General features: G+C 45.2%; 1 protein-coding gene across 3 annotated transcripts in view; it reads right to left on the bottom strand.

Annotated features, from left to right (window-relative positions):
- MTUS2 (microtubule associated tumor suppressor candidate 2) overlaps positions 1-21,871 on the bottom strand; it is a 72,475-nt gene that overhangs the window by 34,331 nt on the left and 16,273 nt on the right. For all 3 annotated transcript variants that reach the window (XM_010835888.1, XM_010835890.1, XM_010835891.1), the window contains exon 3: positions 100-314. In XM_010835888.1, coding sequence (XP_010834190.1) covers positions 100-314 — 215 coding nt within the window. The remainder of the gene's footprint in view (positions 1-99; positions 315-21,871) is intronic.

Below are 21,871 nucleotides of genomic sequence, written 5' to 3'. Positions count from 1 at the left end.
GGGGAGCTCACCTGTGGCAGGACTCCGGGCTAAGGCGGCCAGCTCCCCTCCGCCTCCGGCCTGTGGCTCCCCAGGGCAGGGAGGGCCAGGTGGACTCACCTGCTCCTGGTGCTGACACCCGATCCGCAGCAGCTGCGCGCGGTGCTCCTCCTGGAGTCGGGCCACCTCGGTCTCGAACTGCAGCTGCAGCCGCCGCTCCAGGTCCCGCAGCTCAGCCTCCTGCTGCCAGCCCAGGTTCCGCACCTCCGCCTCGCAGCGCCGCTCCAACTCTGCCTTCTCCCGCTGCAGCTTCTCACACTTGGCCGCGTGGAAAGCTGGGGGGATGGACAGCACACGGTCACAAACCTGCCAGGATGCACCCAGAGCTTCGCGTCTGCAACCCCTGTGCTACAACATCAAGGTGTGGGCAGAAGGACCAGGGCAAGATCCCCTTCCTTCTGCAGAGCTTCATGGTTTGTAAGATGCTTCCCTGGGCTTCCCCAGAAGCTCAGTGGTAAAGACTCTACCTGCAAAGCAGGAGTGGCAGGAGACTCAGGTTCCATCCCTGGGTCAGGAAGATCCCCTGGAGGAGGGCATGGCAACCCACTCCAGTATTATTGCCTGAAGAATCACATGGACAGAGGAGCCTGGCGGGCTACAGTCCATGGGGTCTCAAAGAGTCGGACAGGACTGCAGGGACTTAGCACACACGCAAGCACGCAAAATGCTTTCCCACCTACAGCATCTGAGCCTCAACACAGACCCTGGATGTTGGGGTGAACCTGCTCCCAGGGAGCTCCTGTGACTGGCCCAAGGTCACACAGCGTGTAGAGTAAGAGCTGCAAAGGCAGGATATGTTTAAGGACACTATTTCCCTGGTGAAATGAGTGGTGGACAGGCTGGGTCTTGCTCTGTGTGCAGTGTATAAGAATATGGCCCAGCCCAGCAGCCTAATGCTGTCCCAAAGGCCTTCCTGGTCCAGGGCTTCAGTTGGCCTGTGTCCTGGGTCCCACTGTTTGACGGAGGATTCTGATACACAATCTGAGAAAGTTAGGATCCGCTGGTGTACTGAGAACAAGGTGGTGAGCTGCCCACGTCAGGTGTGGGCAATAAAAGGATATAATGTCTGTAGAGAATTTAAAAGCAATAACCAGACTGATCAGAAAAGCCCTCTGCTTTTTACTACCACCAGTGCCAGCAACTCTAAAGAATGCTGATGACAAAAGTACTTCTCAAAAGTCTTTGGTTGGTCTACAGTTTAAGCAATTGCTATACTCTTGAGGCTTTTAAAAACTTGTTTTGTATTTTATAAAAAACCACAAACAGAGGAAAGCTGGAAGTATTAATATGCACAAGGACATTATTGTACAGACTTTTTCTCCCCTGTGGACCGCAGTCCATGGGGTCACGAAGAGTCAGACATGACTGAGCAACCAAACGATAACAACAACAATATATGTCAGGATAAGTGTGCACTGGGCTTTCCACCACGGGTGGCAAGACTCGCTCGCTAACAAATACAGCAGGAACGGCAGAAGTAGACTGAGGTTTTCTGGTCCCTGGCAGTGAGATCATGGAAGTGGGAGGTCACGGGCCTCATAAAAACAGCCAGAACCTACCAGGAACTGAAGGTCACAGTGGCTCAGGCTTGGAGGCAGCGGTGAGGAATCACCTATGCCCCAGGGTCTGAATAGAGCTCCAGTTTTCCCCAAAGACCCTCCAACCTTGGCAAGTTGTTAGAATTTCACCAGGGACCCTAGTTAGTGAAAGAAACAACCAGGATCCACAGACTAGGGAAGAGATGTACACGCAAAGACAGGTTTATCCTGGAGTGACTGGGCTTTAACAGAACGACCATGGAATGTCCATTAAAAACAGTGCTCGATGGATTGAGACATAGTCAAACTGAGGCCAATAGAGGAGCAACATATATACATTTAAAAAAAATTCTTTTCCATTACGGTTTATCATAGGATAGTGAATATAGTTCCCCGTGCTATACAATAGGACCTTGTTGTTTATCCCATTTTATATGTAATAGTTTGCATCTGCTAATTCCAAACTCCCAGTCCATCTCTCCTCCCCACCCCCACACAAACAGCAATCATTTCACCTACACTGGGGGAAGGTGAAGGGTCCTCCGACAGAAAAGGATGGGGGACGGACAGGAGACACACGGTAACTACTGGTGAGCCTCGAGCAATGGGCTCCAGGGTAAGTGTCTGGGTGCACGGGGTCTCTTTGGAGAGTGCTCTTGTTTCTGTAATTCAGGTAAACTAAAGATCCAACCAGTCCATCCTAAAGGAGATCAGTCCGGAGTGTTCACTGGAAGGTCTGATGCTGAAGCTGAAACTCCAATACTCTGGCCACCTCATGCGAAGAGTTGACTCATTGGAAAAGACCCTGATGCTGGGAGGGATTGGGGGCAGGAGGAGAAGGGGACGACAGAGGATGAGATGGCTGGATGGCATCACCAACTCGATGGACGTGTGAGTGAACTCCAGGAGTTGGCGATGGACAGGGAGGCCTGGCGTGCTGTGATTCATGGGGTTGCAAAGAGCTGGACATGACTGAGCGACTGAACTGAACTTCATAGTCTTTGCCCCGTGTACCGTGCCACGGTGAATGGGATAAAAATAAAGCAGTGACAACAATGTTTGTATTTACAACAGGCCCACAAGGCAGCAGAGATGAAGCACAGTCTACAAACACAAGAACAGATGGTCGGCACCATTCATGATTCAATACATGCAGATCAAAGCAAGAGATTTTTTTTACCTCCAAGGTTGATCGAGATGAAATATTCTGATAATACAGGGAAGGTAGGAGAAAACTGGCCTTTGATGGAGCAACGGTGGGGGTATAAACTGAGGAGCTGCTTTGCAGGTTCAAGTTTTTTTCAAAATTGAAATCCTAGGGATGGGAGCTTGGGAAGGGTGACAGCTGAAAAGTTCGGGGTTTCTTTTTGGGGTCATGAAAATGTCCTAAAACAGATTATAGTTACAGCTGCATAACTCCGTGAATATACTAAGAATCACTGAATTGTTTTCAAATGGGCGAGCTGTATGGCATGTGAATTATATCTCAATAAAGTTTTTACCAAAAATGGAAAGAAAATCTGCAAAATAACATGACAGGAAAAATATCTCAGAGGATAAATTTAGACGTGTTTGTAGAAGAAAAGTTCATATTTGGATTTTGAAACTCTGTATAATGATGATGAAGATGTATGTTGACAAAATAAAAACCTCACCACTACACTGTTTTATACACACACACAAATGCACACACATGGAATGTGGAGCTAGTGGAATCTGAGAACCATTCTTACTGTTTCTTAACTAGAAGTACAGCACACTGCACTCAAATGAAAATAATAAAAAATGCTCACCATGTACTATTCTTTAACAAGTACTGTTTTATATGGGGAAAATGTACTTTTCATATATTAATACTAATATCAGTATCTTTAACTCTAGTAAATCTAAACAATAAGTTGATGATATAGATTGCATACATGGAATAAAACAGAAAAAAAGGTCAAGAAATGAATAACAACAAATCAGTTAACACTGGAGAAAAAAAAATTAAATGCACATATCTTTTAAGTCAACAATTTCACAAGAGAACCAAAAAAATCTGATGAAGGATAATTAGTTCAGCATGATGTGCCTTTGGGAAATAGTTGGTGGGGGGGCTAGTTAAATAAATGATGATAAGTCCACTATACACATAGGACAAATCCCATATTCAATGGGATACAGGTAACTAAAAAAAAAAAAAAACAAGGTCAATCTTTTCCTGGAATGACCTGTAATACATCGTTAAACAAAAAAGGCAAGATGCAGGATGAGCAGGACAGCAGAATTCTACTTGTGATGGAAATGCATCTGTGTGTCTGACCTTCCATCTGTCCTTCCCCCCTCGGATGTTGTATGCTTAATTGACAGGACTCACTTCCCAATGAACACCTGCAACAATATGTATATAAGAAAATCCTATGATTTGTTTGAATGTTTTATGAGTTAAAATATTTTTTAAATGACTACCATGATTAAGAAGACTGGGTTTGAAAAGGTTATGGTTGCCTGCAGTCAGAAAGGATAGGACGCTTCCATCGAATGTGTGATTTTGTACATGTTTGCGGCGGGATGATTCAAGGCCTGGGATTCTATTTGTGGGGGCGGGGGGTCAGCAATGATTGATTGATTTTCATCCTAGAGCTTTTCCTGAACTGTACTGTTGCTTCAATAAATCATGAGCTGTGCGGCCTCAGTTATCACTGTTCAGTTGCTAAGTCATGTCTGACTCTTTGGACCCCATGGACTGTAGCAAGGCAGGCTCCTGTGTCCTTACTATCTCCCAGAGTCTGTGCAAATTCATGTCTGTTGAGTCAGTGATGCCATCCAACCATCTCATCCTCTGTTGCCCCCTTTTCCTTTTGCCTTCAGTCTTTCCCAGCATCAGGGTCTTCCCCAATGAGTTGGTTCTTTGCATCAGGTGGCCAAAGTAATCACCTTTCCACATCTAGCACCAAGCCCCAAATTCCCAACAGCTATTATATACAAGAAGTGATATTCTATTCTTCCAATGACCCTGTGTCATAAGCCCCAGGCCTGCAGAAGATATTGGATAAGAGCTGCAGCTGAGGCACCAGGGAGCAAGTTCCAATAACAGAGTCCCTAAAGAAATAAACATCCTCTTGCCTCTGGTAAATTCTCAAAAATGTATCTACTGGGGCATTTTGTACACAGAGGTTAAAGTAGGCTAATTTTTATGGGTAGCCTCTGGAGCCTTGCATACATTCTTCCTTTATTTCTATTCATGAGGAAACATTTAGTACTTTATAATGTGAGAGGCAAACACACCAATAATAAATCCCTGGAACCTAAAATGCTGAGAAAATAGTTCCTAAAAGAACAGGATTATGACAGGCCAGGAGCACTGATTACATTTCTAATTCATAAGCATGAGTTTGAAAAGCAAAAACAGGATTAGAGTCTGCAGTAGTTTTCAATAATTGAACATATGTATGTATGAATATATAGAGTGCATGTATGTAGTACATACATACACACACACACCACAGTTCATAAATCAAAATTGAAGGGAAAAACTCAGTAAGAGCAATTTTCTTTACACAATTGCCCAAAATGTCCCTTGAATAATTACAACTTGTTACTGGAAAGAGGTAGCAAGGATCAGTAATTACCACACTAGACTTAAACTGAAGAAAAGAATCTGGTTGCAGTTCATGATAAAGCATAAGGAATAATATCATACTACCTTTTACATCACAGATAATGCTTAAGCTTTGACAATTATAAAATAAGTCATCTAAAAGGTGAAGACTGTATACAAATATGTGGAATTATTATAATAGTCACTGTTATGGGTTCAGTTGTGTCCCCCAGAATTTATATGTTCAAGTTCTAATTTCTAGTGCTTCAGAATGTGATCATGTTTGGAGACAGGATTTTTGCAGCTAATAAAGTTAAAATGAGGTCATTTATAGGGTCAGCCCCAATCCAATATGACTGAAGTCTAAGGACAGACACCTGCAGGGGGTGGGGGGAAGGTAGCCATCTATAAACCAAGAGGAGAAGCCTCAGAAGAAACTCACCCTGCTGGCATCTTGATCTCGATTTCCAGCCTCCAGGATTGTAAGAAAATTCATTTCTGTCTTTTAAGCCCTCCAGCCTGCAGTACTTTGTACAGCAGCCTTAGTAAGTTAACAGTCAGTATTGTTACATATTGATAGGGGATCCCACAGTCAGATAAATGATTAAATTGTTTCTTTGAGATATGGGGAGTAATTGAAAAGACAAAATAACTTTCAAGGGAAAAAAATGTAATTTAAAAATTACCCATAATCTCATGACACAAAGAAAATGAAAACTTTCCACTGAAAATCCCTTCACAGCTGTTGCAGTAGTGTGACTTCAGTATCCCTGGTAGGAATTTTCCATGTCTTCCTGCTTAATATCTTTATGGTCCCCTCATATTTTCATGTGTGTGTGCTTAGTCACTCAGTTGTGTCTGACTCTTTGCAACCCCATAGGCTGTAGCCTGCCAGGCTCCTCCGTCCATGGAATTCTCCAGGCAAGAATACTGGAGTGGGTAGACTTTCCCTTCTGCAGGGGATCTTCCCAACCCAGGGATCGAACCCAGGTCACCCACATTGCAGGCGGATTCTTTACCATCTGAGCCACCATATTTTCATGTGGATGCACTGTAATTTATACATCCTTAGTACTGGACATTTGATTTGTGTCACTCACATATTTTTTTTTTTTTTTGCTTTCTTCATTAGGATACATTCTTAAGAGTAGAATTATGTGGGCTTAAAGATTATAGCATCTTTGTAAACTTTAGTTGATTGTGTGTGTGTGTGTGTGTTTGGTCCTTTTTGATGGCAGTGATCCTGTGACAAATCTGTGTCCACCAGGGGGAACTATAATGCCTGGAAAAGCCCTCTGGTGGCAAAGGCCTCTGTCCACTCTTATCAGATCACAGCGACCCACGGCAGGCGGCAGGCTCAGTCCATGAAACATGCTGCCTGGGATCCTGGGCCACACTGCCCTCTACTGCCCTCTTTTTTTTAAGGACCTTCTTTTTGATGAAAATGTCAAGAAGAGACTTCCCTGGTGGCTCAGATGGTAAAAGCGCCTGCCTACAGTGCGGGAGACCCTGGGTTCAATCCCTGGGTTGGGAAGATCCCCTGGAGAAGGAAATGGCAACCCACTCCAGTACTCTTGCCTGGAAAATCCCATGGACGGAGGAGCCTGGTAGGCTACAGTCCATGGGGTCACAAAGAGTTGGACATGACTGAGCAACTTCACTTGGTCAAGAAGAGAGACAAGGAGGGGCTGAGACGGAGGAAAGGTTCAGGGACTAGGAGTAGAAATGTGGGTGAAAGGCCAGGGTGGGGAGTCGGGGGTCTCTGGGCATCTCTGCAGGTCCACACAGTATCCCCAGGGCCCTGGACCAAAGAGCTGGCATTAGTGGAGTACCTCCTGGGTACTATGCAACTGGCATGCCCTGGGCCCCAGGTGGGTGTTCAGTAGGACAGGAGGTTTGAGAAGGGATAACTCAAGGATCCAAGGCCTCCACGGGAAGGGGCGAGGCTTGCAGAGCAGGAGCTGGAGCCCGGGTCCCTCCGCACCTGGGTGGGAGTGACTGCTGCACCAGGGTTTCAATGTCTCAGAGGTGAGGCTTTGGTGAATCAGCCTTCAAGCCCTCACTGCTGAGAATCGCAGCACATCTCTTTACCCGTCCGCCTCCCTCACCAGCGGGCAGGGACAGCGTCAGAGACGCTTGAGTATTTGTGGTCAGACAGGCAGGCAGACTATCAACAGACAGTAGTTGAATTTACTGAGCAGCTGCTACATCCCATGCCCAATCGTGCGGTGAGAACCAGACTCACTGCCAGGAGGGTAAATAAAGACACAGGCAGAAGTTTTAAACTACAAGATGTCAGATCATGAAAACCTGAGATAACAGCAATTGGAGAAAGTAAAATGAGAGCAATGTTAGGGGATGGCGGATGCAGGGGACACCTGAGAAAACCCCATCCAGATGGATGTGAATGATGGGGAAGGGGAGGGGCCCAGAGAGCTGGAGGGAGGGGGTTCCAGGAGGAAGAACCACAAGAGCAAAGGTCCTGAGCTGGGAACACGGGGCTCACTTAAGGGACAGGAAGATAACAAGGGGCCTGAGGGTCCGTGATGGAGACAGCGGAGGTGGGGAGAGGTGGTGTCGGATCTCACGAGGCCCCTGGTCCCCAGGGAGGAGTGAGGCTTGTACTCCAGTAACTGGAAAGGGCCCCCCTACCCCTCGACAGTCTTAAACTTGGGATAACAGGAGCTCATGAAGCGTTGATTACAAGAGTGCCCTGGAGGCTGCAATGGTGAATGGGCTGGCGGAGGCAAGGAGAACAGAGCGGAGGACATGTCTGGGGTCCAGGTGGACGTAACCCGGGGCTGAAGCTGCAGTCCTGGGTGGGTATGCAAAGCATTTGGGAGGCAAAGCCACCTGCACTTGCCCCTGGCTTGGACGAGGGAGGTGAGGGAAGGGCAGGGATCGGACCCGAAGATGACTCAGGCAATTGGTCTGAGTGATTTGGGTGGTGGTGCCCTTTAAGAAGAGGAGAACATCAGAGGAGGAGACCCACTGGGGAGACAAGCACACACTAGACACCAAATAAATCTCCACGGAACTAACAGCCAGATTTATGTACATATAAGGGCCCCTGGTTCACAAATGTGATGGCGGATTCACCTCTGGTCCACGGTACTTAGGAAAGGCTTTTCTGGATGTTGTCAATTAGTATGAAAAACATGAAATCAAAACTGCTGAATTTTGACAAGTTTTGTGACATGTTAGTGATGAACGGTAATATTCCATTTCACATGGGCATGTGCTGTGGTCTATTCTATAAAAGTGTTGAAATCTTAAAAGCATGAGACCTCAGGGTAGACTCTCATTATTAAATCTTCCCCAGTGAAGTGGGGCTGGATTGACAGATGTGTTTTCTCCTCTCCACGGGTGTGTAAATGGTTAGTGGGAAGATATAAGACGTGTGGCTGCAGTAAGATGAAGCGCATTTTCCAGCTGCTAGGCATTCCCAGTGCTACAGAACAAACACAGAAGAGTTCTTATCAAGGTGACGCTTTGAAGTGCATTAACAAGGGTCTTCCCTGCCTGTCCAGTGGTTAGAACTGTATGCTTCCACTGCCAAGGGCCCAGGTTCAATCCCAGGTCAAGGACCTAAGACCCCACAAGGCTCGGGGCATAGCCACAAAATAAAAAGTGCATTAATACTTTACTTACCTGTGGGTCACACTATGGGAACATGGCCCCCAAACTGGATGACTGCATATAGGAGCCTCAAGATCCCCAAATACATGCCCTGAAGTGCCCACTCACGTCCCACCCCTACACTACTTAAACTTCCGCACAGTGACGGTGAACAACCCTTCCCATGGACGGAATCCAGACCGCCAGCATGTCCAGATTAGGAGGGGTGGGGAGGCAGGGTGGGGGAGTGACAGCCCAGGACAGGAGGTGGGCAGGTCACACCTGGAAGGGGCAGGAGACAAAGGCAGGTGGGGGAGGGCAGGAAGAGTCCAGGTCTTCCCAGGTCCTGCAGACACCAGCGGTGGGAATTTTGGCAACTAACTCAACCTCTCTGGATCTGAGATTCTCACCTGGAAAATGAGGAGGTGGGGCACTGCTACCAGCTGAAGTGTATACCCCTAGGGTCACGGGGTGAAGCCACACTCCCCAGGACCTCAGAGTGTAACCGTATTTGGAGGTGGGGGTACTTGAAGAGTTGATTAAGTTCAAATGAGGCCAGGAGGGTGGGGCCCTAGTCCAACATGATTGGTGTCCCTCTTGGAGGAGGAGGAGCCACCGGTGAGGTCTCAGAGGCCAGGTGAGAACACAGCAAAGGGGCGTCCTTCCACAGGCCAAGGACAGATGCTGTAGCAGCCAAACCAACCAAACCAACTCTGCCAGCCCCTGGCCTGCACTTCAGCCTCCAGAACCGAGAGAAAATAAATGCCTGTGTTTAAGCCCTCGGGCCTGGGTATTATTTTGTGACAGCAGTCTGAGCCGGCTAACACAGGCACCCTGAGTGTGAAGCCCCCTTCTGCCCCTGCCTTCTAGAATTCTATGGATATTGTAATGGTGACTGAGGGTCATCAAGGACAGTTTTCCACTGTGCTTTTTGCACAGAAGACCGGGAAGGCTATACTATTTTTATTATGATTTCCCTCTGAAATGGAGCCCTAAAGAGAGAAGCTTCATCTACAGAGAAAATGTGCTTTGCAGAATGACTCGCTGCCCAGAGACAGGAGACATTAGCAGTAACATCAATGACAACATCTCTGTGCTTCATTAATGAAGTTCTCTAACATACACTATTGGGGATTCCCTGGTGGCTCAGGGGCAAAGAATCCATCTGCCAATGCAGTAGACATGGGTTTGATCCCTGGGTTTGGAAGATCCCCTGGAGAAGGACTGGAAACCCACTCCAGTATTCTTGCCTGGGAAATCCCATGGACAAAGGAGCCTGGAGGGCTACAGTTCATGGGGCCACAAAAAAAATTGAACATGACTTAGTTACTAAACAACAACAACAACAAAATACACAATATTAATTTGCTTAATCTTTGCAGCCAATTTTAAAGCTAGAGAAAACGGGCAGTTTTGCTCTGATTTTACAGAAGAGCAATGGAGGCTCAGAGGGGTTAAGTCACTTGTCCAGGCTGACCCGGCAAGAATTGCAAAGGCGGGATTCCCTCCAGGTGCCTTGAATCTCAGCAGAGCTCTTTCGAACACTAACACGGCTATTCTGCCTTAAGTTCTGGAAGAAAGGAAACAAAGGAGGAGAGGGAGAAACAGATACAAAAATCCCAACGAGGTTAAGGTGCTTTTCAAAGTCATAAATACTTGGAGCAATTTTTATGTGGTCTTAAGATAAAGGATGAGCCTTTCAACAAATGGATAATGACTGACCCTGTGTGTGAATGTAATTGCAATGCTTAGAAGTAACCTTCTTGGTCAAAGAGGAGAAAAACGTAACAGTGATTTGTAGGGGCAAAAGAGGAAAGAGGAAGTGGATTTAAGACGATGGTTATGATGGGAAGTTTTGAGGAGAGAAACAAATGCCGTCTACATGAGAGCTAATATGATACTACTGCCCATAAACGGGAAGCGGCTTTCCGGGGATCCTGCATGGCGCCTGCCCCTCCCTCTCCTCTGGGCTAATTTGGGCTACAGAGCTGGCAGAGCTCATCCAACACACCATGGGGACCTCTCTGAAGTCTGGCTATGGACAGGTCAGACGGTGGGTCCGTGTGGCTGCAGTGACCATTGACTGCTTTTAACTTTTTTCTCCTGTGCAAAACGGCATTGGAAGATGACCCTTTAATTTTACCTCCAATTAATATTTGTTACATAAACTGGACAGTGTACACAATTCCCAGGTTGGACATCCCTTTTAGAAGGAGCTTTTAATAACTTTCTGAAAGTTGAGATTCCAGACTCCTCTTTCATTGGGTAGAATCCACCCTACAAAGCTCTAACCAGTGAACTCCTGGGACCCTGCTCCTTCCTAAGCTTCCCAGCGAGGGGAGGCCCAGCCCATGGCATGGTGCTGACTGCCACCCTCTGTCCCATAGTCTGGGTGGCCGCATTCCCCTTAATTGCCCATGAGAGGAATAGAGACCAAGAGGCTACTGGGTAATATAGTTTAATCCATTTGATGGTGATGACAAATGCATGGCCGGGGTATTCTGTTTTCTCCATGGGACTTGGGGCATTTTCTCTGAGGTTTCCCTAGACTGATGATTATGTTTTATTTGTTGTTCGGGGGTTTCCTGCACAGGAATGAAGGGTTAATGTTTGAAATCCATAGAATCTAATTTTTAAAGAGGTGTGCATTTCCCCATGAACTCCTCCCAGCCTCTTGCTGTCTAACTTCCAAATATATCAAATCAACTCCAAGGAATTGTTTCTTGAATTGTTTCTACCCACTGATTTTAGGCACAGACACGGAAGAAGTTAAGGTTTTAGGCAATTTATAATAGCCCAAGAGTATTTTGTGATAAGTAGAAATATTTGTCTATTACCCTGGCTAGATCCTGTGCAACTTTCCTCTGTGGATATCCATCTCTTACTGCGATTCCAGGCCCAGGCAGATTTCCATAATTTCCCTTTTCCTTTTAAAAGGAGAGATGAAAAGGACACAAGTAGGACCTACTTCCAAGTGGGTAAAACCTGGGGACTCCCTGGACATCAAGAATGAAGGAGACAGAGAGGCAGAGTTGGTAATCACCTCCACTGTCTAGGCTGACATCCTCTGCAAATTTTGGTGTCAACAACGGAGCTTAAAATTGTGGTTGAGCCTACTTGTCCCCCATCTCCTCCTCTTCTTTTATTCAAAATACTCTTTAAGCGTTAACAGAAATGACTGCCCAGCTGGACATATTACCTTTCTGTCTCCCTTGCAGCTCTGTGGGGTCACGTGACTATCCTTAAGTCAAGGGATGTGAAGAAGTGACGTGGCAACTTTTAGATCAGAGTCTTATGAGGGAGCTGCCTGCCCTCGACTCTGCCTCCTTCTCCCTCCCTCAGGCTGAAACCTGGGGCCTTTCCTAGGCAGACAAGGACACAAGAAAAATATCCCCTATCTTATTTATTCCATCGCATTTGGGTGTCTTTGTTACAGCAACTTAGCCTGTACTTGAAATAAATTAGGACTATAACAGAAGTGGTAATTCGGTTTTACTTTGAAGTAGAGAGTGTGGGGTAGAGATTCCCAGGGGGCGCTAGTTGTAAAAAACCTGCCTGCCAAATGCAGGAGATGCAAGAGATACGGGTTCAATCCTTGGGTCAGAAAAATCCCCTGGAGGTGGTCATGGCAACCCACTCCACTATTCTGGCCTGAAGAATCCCATGGACAGGGGAGCCTGGTGGGGTGCCGTCTCTAGTATAGCACAGCGTCGGACAAGACTAAAAGTGACTTAGCACGCATACACACAGAGAGGATGGGGTAGGTGGAGATAACATGAATTGGCCTCAAAGAGCTGAAATGCCTGTGGCTCACCAAGAGGTGACCTCAGGAGAGAACAGGGCTAGAGACATGGACCCAGGAGGGTGCAGCTTAGGGGGCAGTTGAAGCCACAGGGGTAGACTGAGATCACCAGGGAGACCACAGGGAGTCAGAAGGAAAAGGGGCTTGGAACAGCGTCAGGGACAAATATTTTAAAGAGAAAGTCACTAACTTAATTTCATGCTACTATCATTCGCCCCCACGCCCTCTTTTCCAACTGATTACAAACTCTTTGAATTCTTGGATTATAGCATACTGATCTCAAAATAAAATAAAATACCTAGAATACTTTTATGCAGAAAAGGCATTCAAATTTATCTTAGAAATGACACTGTTAAAATGCTTTGTATCTTAGCAATAGACTTGCTTTCAATTGTTTGATATTCGTGGCTGTATACTTAGGCTATCCTGAGTCAGTACCCAAGTCTTGGAAACGAGAAGACAGACCAGGAACACAGTGAAGGTGGGGCTATGGTGGCCTTGAGGTGAAGGGGGCGGCTGCCATTCAGTAAAAAGACAAACCACTCGATAAAAAATGGACAACAGAAAACTCACAGAAGATACCCACAGAGCCAACTAGCACACAGAAGTGCTCAACTTCCTTAGTGAGTAGGGAAACACAAATTAAAGCCACAGTGAGATGCTCTTCACACCTACCAGAATGGCTAAAACAATGGTAATAATAACAAAGGTAACAATGACATTACTGACAATACCGAATGCTGGCAAGGTTATGGAGGAAGTGGAATGCTCCAAAATGTTTGAGGGATGGTGTAAAAATGGAAGAGCCATTTCCAGAACTGTGTGGCAGCTTCTCCTAAAGTGAAACTCACATCTATCCTCTGACCCAGTCATGTCTCATGAAGGAATTGAATGGAGAGAAATGAAAACGTATCTGTCCACAGTAAGACCTATGCAAGGATATTCACAACAGCCTTATTTATAAAAGCAAAATGTGGACAAAACCCAAGAGTGGATAATTAATATTGGCATATGCACGCCAAAGGAACACGAGTCAATAAAAAGGAACAAACCACTGACAAGCTCGGTAACGTGGATGAATCTCTTATATGGGGCAAAAGCACCCAGACATAAAAGACTGTCTGCTCCCATTTGTAGGAAATCCAAGACCAGGCAAAACTAATCTACAGGGACAGAAATAGGCAAGTGGTAGGTGGAACAGACTGAAAGCAGCCTGTGGCAAATATTCAGATGATGTAAATGTCCTATGTCTTGTTTTGGGTAGTCATGATATGAATGTAGTCACAGACAAAGAACATCAAGCTCAACACTTAAAAATAGAAAACTTTTAAAACAAAATGAATAATCTTGTGTATTTATCCACACATTTACCATTTTGATAATCTCAATTTTTCCTGTAATTCTAAGTTTCTATCATTCATAAAGAATGTTTTCTTTGGACATTAAATTCTGATGTTTTTAAAAAATTATTTCAGCCCTTCAAACATGTCATTCCACTGTCTTTGTCTGTTTCTGATGAGGTTAACTGTCACCCACATCTTTGTCCCCTGTAAGTGATGCGTGTCTTTATCTGGTTATATTTCATTATTCCTCTTTATCTTTGGCCTTCAGCAGTTTGACTACGATGTCTTAGGCATGATTTGTGGATTTGTATTTATCCTGTTTGGGGTTCATTGCTTCTTGAGTCTGCAGGTTGTTTTTTAACAATCAAATTTGAGACATCTTTGCACATCGTTAAAAAGTTATTTTTCCTCTCTCTTCCTTCTTCTGACAATCCAATTATGCATCTGTTAGATTGCCACAGGTTCCTGACACTGCTCATTTTTCTTTTTATCTTTTTTCTCTCTGTTCTTCAGATTGGATAATGTCTATTGATTGTTTTCAACCCACTGACCCTTTTCCCCTGCAGTCTCCAACCCGCTGTAAAGCCCATCCAGTGAATTTTTCATTTCAGAGATTTAACTTTTGGGCTGTAACATTTCCAATTGGTTCTTTTGTAGTTTTCATTTCTTTGTTGGGCTTCCCCATCTGGGTTACTATGTTCCTCGCTTTCTAGAAGTGGCCAACATGTTTGTAACAGTTTTTAAAAATGTCTTGTCTGCCAGTTCCAACATCTGGGTTACTTCAATACCCATGTCTATTGCCTACTTTTCGCTTAATTATGGGTTCCACTTTTTGTAGGTCTAATTTTTAAATGGATGGTATCTAGAGGAGGGCTTCCCAGGTGGCGCTAGTGGTAAAGAACCTGCCTGCCAATACAGGAGACATAAGAGACGTGGGTTCGATCCCTGGGGCAGGAAGATTCCCTGGAGGAACGCATAGCAACCCACTCCAGTGCTCTTGCCTGGAGAGTCCCATGGAAGAGGAGCCTGGCGGGCTACAGTCCCTGGGGTCGCAGAGTCTGACACGGCAAGCAACTTGGCACACATGCACACTTACTGAAAGGAGCGTGTATTACTTGAACAGGCAGGTAAATTACCCTTGACTCCACCAGACTTAGATTTTACCCTTTGTTAGGGTGGGTCCGCTTCAGTTTTCCTAGAGACCCTTATTCTCAGTCCTGGTCCTCACTCCTGAAGCCTGGCCTTTCTTGGGTCTTGAGTCGAGGTGCTCAGTGAGGTCTCTCTGCCCTGGCTCAGCTGCAATTCCAACGTCTCCCTGCACCGCACAGTGTCTGGTGCCTCCACCCAGCTCATCCTGCAGCGGCTGCCCTCTGCCAGGCCTCCCCAGGCATTCAATGCTCACACTTCATCTCCGAACACACAGGAACACCCTCCCTGTGCAAATTCCCAGGGCCTCCTCTGCCCAGCGGACTGCTCTCAGTGCTCAGTCCCATGACTTCCAGCTGCTTTAATCACTTGGAACTGGTATCTGCTTCTGCAGCACAGCGAGACAGTCAGTGGTCACTGCCAGACCACCTCTCTGGGCTGTGGTCTGGTCAGTGACCCCAGGCAGGGAGTCGGGGCCAATAGGGGGCTCAGAGTGATGTCCTCATTTTTTTTTAAGATTATGTTTTCATTATTTACCTGGCTGCACTGGGTCTAGATAGTGGCAAGTGGGGTTTTTTTAGATGTCGCATGTGAACTCTTTGTTGAGGCATGTGGGACCTAGGTCCCTGACCAGGGATTGAACCTGGGCCTGCATTTGGGAATACAGAGTCGTAGCCACAGGATCACAGGCCTGTGACATCTATTGCTTAGGAACAGCTGCCTCATGTACTTGGTGCTTACAGCTGTGTACAGTCTACCGTAACTAGCTGTGTGAGGTACACTATAACTAGTCCAATGCTACCGTAACTAGCTGTGTGAGGCACACTGTAACTAGCCCAATGCTACGGTAACTAGCTGTGTGAGGCACACTGTAACTAGTCCAATGCTACGGTAACTAGCTGTGTGAGGCACACTGTAACTAGTCCAATGCTACGGTAACTAGCTGTGTGAGGTACACTGTAACTAGCCCAATGCTACGGTAACTAGCTGTGTGAGGTACAGTGTAACTAGTCCAATGCTATGGTAACTAGCTGTGTGAGGTACACTGTAACTAGCCCAATGCTACGGTAACTAGCTGTGTGAGGCACACTGTAACTAGCCCAATGCTACGGTAACTAGCTGTGTGAGGTACAGTGTAACTAGCCCAATGCTATGGTAACTAGCTGTGTGAGGTACACTGTAACTAGCCCAATGCTACTGCTGTTGTTCAGTTGCTAAGTCATGTCCAACTCTTTTCGACCCCATGGACTGCAGCACAGCAGGCCTCCCAATCCCTCACTATCTCCCAGAGTTTGCCCAAGTTCATGTCCGCCGAATCAGTGATGCTATCCGACCATCTCATCCTCTGCCACCCTCTTCTTTTGCCTTCAATCTTTCCCAGCATCAGGGTCTTTTCTAATGAGTCAGTTCTTCACATCAGGTGGCCAAAGTATTGGAGCTTCAGCTTCAGCATCAGTCCTTCCAATGAATATTCAGGGTTGATTTCCTTTAGGGATGACTGGTTTGATCTCCTTGCAGTCCAAGGGGCTCTCAAGAGTCTTCTCCAGGACTGGTTACTCTACAAAGGTTGGAAGCAGGGCAATGAATGCATAGTTGAAATAAGCTCCCAGGTGGCTCTAATAGGCTTCCATCTCCCTCCATGGGGATCCCTGGCTAAGAACTGAGGTCCCAGAAAAGAAAGGCATGTAGATAGCTGCCCAAGGCTATCTCAGCGAGATGCCATTATTATTTATAGCATACTATCGAGTCTGGTCCACAAAGACATCTTCTGATTACAATTTCAGCTTTCTAAGTAGATCTGCTTTTAAGAAGAAATATCATTTCTCACTGGAAATTAGTAAGTTGGGATTTCTGTTTTCTATATTGGGCTCTAGTAAACCTAGTTAAAAGGCGTTTCCTTGAAAGTCAAAGCCATTCTTGTTGCACTAACAGTGTCCACACTTGGCAGCCGCCCTGGTCTCTCCATCTGGAATCATACTCCTGATTAGCTAAATTCTGACCAAATTCTTAATTAACTTTTTCTTTTCTTTTTTTAAAGAAATTAGCTATGTCAAGGAGCCCAGAGGCCATGACCAGTTTCATTATCACTGAAACCTGCTACGTCTTTACATGGTTCCTTGCAGTGCAGAATCGGTCAAGTTCCTTGTTCTTCACCAGAGTTAACCTCCTGAAGACCTGAAATTCAGATGAAAAACTACAATTCTGATTAAAAAAAAGAGTGATCTGAATATAACAGACGCATACATTGCAACTTATGTATTGTTGTGCTTGTTTAGTCACTAAGTTCTGACTCTTTTGTGACCCCGTGGACTATAGCCCATCATTCTCCTCTGTCCATGGGATTTCCCAGGCAAGAATACTGGAGTGGGTTCCATTTCCTTCTACAGGGAATCTTCCCAACCCAGGAACTGAACCTGCATCTCCTCCCTTGGCAGGTAGATTCTTTACCACTGAGCTGCCAGGGAAGCCCAACTTACATTATTACTTTGTTCAAATTAATGCCAAATACAGTAAATTGATGGACAGTATTCTTAAATCTGGCTTTGGTGGTATTTGTGGATACTTTTTGAATGAGTGAGAATAATTTCATAATGGCATTGGAAAAACTAAGAAAAACTAAATGGTAAAAAAAAAAATCTCTGAAGGGAGAATCATCGAAGTCTAATAGTCCAAACACTGCCCTGCTTTGTCTGCAAATAGTTTAAAGAGTTTCATGCTATGCTATGCTAAGTCGCTTCAGTCGTGTCTGACTCTGTGTGACCCCATAGACGGCAGCCCACCAGGCTTCCCCGTCCCTGGGATTCTCCAGGCAAGAGCACTAGAGTGCGTTGCCATTTCCTTCTCCAATGCATGAAAGTGAAAAGAGAAAGTGAAGTTGCTCAGTCATGTCTGACTCTTAGCGACCCCATGGACTGCAGCCCACCAGGCTCCTCCATCCATGGGATTTTCCAGGCAAGAGTACTGGAGTGCCACACAGACAAGCTCATTTGCCCTTTTCCTCTGGTTAAGGGATCACCCCAGGAAAACACTTCTTTACTATTTTTCTCATTTCCAAAACGAGATAAGTCAAGGACTTCACTAACCCTGTTGCTGTAACTGATCAAGTGTAGAAGAACCACTTCTTCACTGACTCCTTGATTTCCTTTAAGCTTAGCTGTTTTACCCCAGAAACCTTTCCCAGACCCCTAACTGGGTTACAAACCATCCTCTGAACTTCCAGACCTCCAGCACCTTACTCAGCACACTGGGTTTTAGTTACCTGCTTATGTACCCGTCCCTCCAGTGCACAGATGTCCCCCGAGCTCAGAGACCACATCACACCCATCTTTACTCCTGGCACACTAACAGGTGCATCTCCTGGATTTCAATCACATTTATAAAATGAAACAATGACATAGTTCACACTTAATGTGCTAACAAGCTCTGGGCTGGGGCTCAAGATACAAAGAAAAATAAAAGGGATCTATGTGACTGAGAAACTCACAAAGAGGCGATGATTATATTTGCATAATTTGTATGTGATTGTCTGTCATTTAAAGCATTACGTTTTTTTGCAAAACTGCTCTTTGGCAATTTTCAGGTTAAATCTATAGAGCATGTCACATCTTTTTCTTATCTTCCCCAAGACACCAACTGAAATCTTACAATACGAAGGCAGCATGCTATGGTCATGGTGGAACAAGATAAAGACCCAGCTCCGTTATCCTTAATAGCTACATGATTTGGGGTTTGCTTTTATTCTCTAGAGCCATGATTTAGTCACCGTTAAACCGGTGATTGTATTATCTACCTTACCTGTCTGTCCCCTAGGGCTGTTGTCAGGATCAAATGAAATAATACGTGGAAGAGCTTTGTAAATCATACACCGATCTAAACATTAGATTTATTATGAAGTCAAAATTTTGCAGAAGCAGCTGACTCCAAGTTTCAAGAAACTGCTTGTCCTCTGGGTATTTTATGGGCAGCCCTTAGTATCTTGACTTTTATTCAGTCAATTCAGGTTAAGAATTAAAACCACAGATTTAAAAATATTAACATATATCAGAAAGGATTATCTTTATTCACAAAGGAGCGAATGTTTTAGAGGATCACAAAATAGACATCTCCATCTAAAATAATCAGATGGTGCTATACATCTAGCAACCTTAAAGAATTTTATAAATATCAAAAAATGTGCTGCTGCCGATTGGAATAAATCATTGTCTTTAAGAAAGTAGTTCTTTGGAACTGTAGCTGATGGTGTAATTTTCATGGCAACCAAACCCAGTCTCTGGTACATTTAAGGGAGTTTGTAGTTTTGATATTACTGTGCACGGTTAAGCACCTGTCTGAGATAGAAACTAAAATAACTTTAGAAAATTACATTTACTGGGATAAAAATCTAATCTTGGCAGCTGACATCACTGATTTGAATTTTTCCCAGCTCAGAACATCATTTACTTACAGGAAGGCCAGGTAACTTCTGGACTTCGTCATGTTGAGAGGTTATCTTGCAAAGAGAACAGTATATCTGAAGCTCTATAATCACACTCACATTTCTGACATCAGACTAGATCAAACCTTCTTCTAAATAACACTGCCTGCTCTCCGCCTTAGAACCTAGAACAGTGATAGTTAAATAGTGAACATTAATATGTATTTGGGTACCCGGCTGACAAAGTTGCTGAGAAAACTGAGTGAGAAGATTCAACTCCCCTGATCAGAGAGAATTTTGCATTCCACAGATTTTGTGTTTGTGTTGTCACTCAATTCAACATAAGCTTCTAATTTACTGGTGGTTTCCTCTTTGACTCATGTATTAGTTGTATGTTGTTTAATTTCCAAGTATTTCCAGCTTTCCAGGTTCTTTTCGTGTTACTGATTTACAGTCTAATTCTGTTATAGTCCAAAATGATCTGTATAATTTCAGTTTTTTAATATCTGCTAAGGTCTGTTCTATGGCTCAGCGTATGGTCCACGTGGGTCAACATTCCACGTGTATTTGAGAAGGATGTATGTCCTGTTTGTTATCTGGAACCTTCTGTCAATGTCAATTAGGTCAACTAGCTCAACTGGTTGATAACTGCTATTCAGGTCTTTTAAACTCCAGCTGATTTTCTGCCTGCTCCTTCTCTCAGGACTGGGAGAGGAGTGCTGAAGTCTCCAACAGTAACAGTGGGTCTGTTTCTTTCAGTTCCACCGTGTTTTGCTTCGTCTGATTTGAAGCTCTATTTCTAGGCACGTAGGTATTCAGCACTGCTATCTTTTTTAGGTGAACTGACTCCTTGATCCTTACGTAATAGCATCTCCATCTATAGTAACGGTATTGATCTGAAGTTTACTTTGCGTAATATTAACACTGTTATTGTTGTTTAGTTGATAAATCACTTTTGCAACCCCATGGACAGTAGCTCCTCTGTCCATGGGATTCTCCAGGCAAGAATATGGGAGTGGGTTGCCATGCCTTTCTCCAGCAGATCTTCCCGACCCAGGGATCAAACGCACATCTCTTACATATCCTGCATTGTCCGGCAGGTTCTTTACCACTAGCGCCACCTGGGAAGCCTGGTGTTAGCATGCTGCTGCTGCTGCTGCTAAGTCGCTTCCGTCGTGTCCGACTCTGCGACCCCATAGACAGCAGCCCACCAGGCTCCCCTGTCCCTGGGATTCTCCAGGCAAGAACACTGGAGTGGGTTGCCGTTTCCTTCTCCAATGTGTGAAAGTGAAAAGTGAAAGTGAAGTCGCTCAGTCGAGTCCAACTCTTAGCGACCCCATGGACTGCAGCCCACAAGGTTCCTCGGTCTATGGGATTTTCCAGGCAAGAGTACTGGAGTGGGGTGCCATTGCCTTCTCCGTGTTAGCACAGTGTATCTTTTTTCTCTCCTTTTACTTTTAAATATCCACTCCTTTACATTTGAAGTGGATTTCTCTTACGCAGCCCATAGCTGAATCTTGCTTTTTTATCCAATCTGGCAAATTGTCTTTTCATTGGTGTGCTTAGAAGAGATATTTTTATACTTAAGAAAATGTGCATTATTTTTGTGATCCCAAGATTAGTTATTTTTTCTGAGGTGCCTTCTTGGGTTTTGCATTTTAACTTAGATTTTTTTTAAGCTGTGAAGGGAAGGAAGACAACAGAATCTAATCTGAAACCTAAGGGAATTAGCATATACTGTGCCCCAATTTCCTGCCAAACATTGTGCTCTGTCCTTTCCTCTCATTCAGCTAGTGTGACAAGCACCAGGGTTCCATCTTACTGACGGAGGAAAGTGAGGCCCACAGCACATTCTCGCCTTCCTCCATAGCAGTAAAATATCCAGGCAAAGTCACCAAAGAAGAGCACAACTCCAGGTCCTTCTTATGACTAGGTTTGCCCTGTGACTTAGAGCTGGGCAATGAGATAGAAATTCCTGGAAACGTTTTTCCCAAGGAAAGAGCTGACCTACTGTCTCTGCTTTTTTGTTCATTCCCTCTTCCATCTTACTAACTGGACTAGAGATGTGATGACCAGGTGGCACTTAGTACTGACCACAGCTACCCTGGCCCACTAGATGAAGCACCACTGTCTTGGGAATGGGAGAATGCTGAGCTGTAGGAAGCCTGCCCACCCACTCCGTGGACTTAGTGGAACAGAATCACACCTACCCCTGGGTGCTCACATGCATGCTCAGGTGCGTCCAACTCTTTGCAACCCCATAGACACAGCCTACCAGGCTCCTCTGTCCATGGGGATTCTCCAGCAAGAATACCGGAGTGGGTTGCCATGCCCAGCTGGGATCGAACCAGCATCTCCTGCATGCAGATTCAATGGATTGGCAGGTGG

This window comes from Bison bison, unplaced genomic scaffold (genome assembly GCF_000754665.1).
Source record: "Bison bison bison isolate TAMUID 2011002044 unplaced genomic scaffold, Bison_UMD1.0 scf7180017864056, whole genome shotgun sequence".
NCBI classification, from domain to species: domain Eukaryota; kingdom Metazoa; phylum Chordata; class Mammalia; order Artiodactyla; family Bovidae; genus Bison; species Bison bison.
This window is presented reverse-complemented; position numbering and strand designations above follow the sequence as displayed.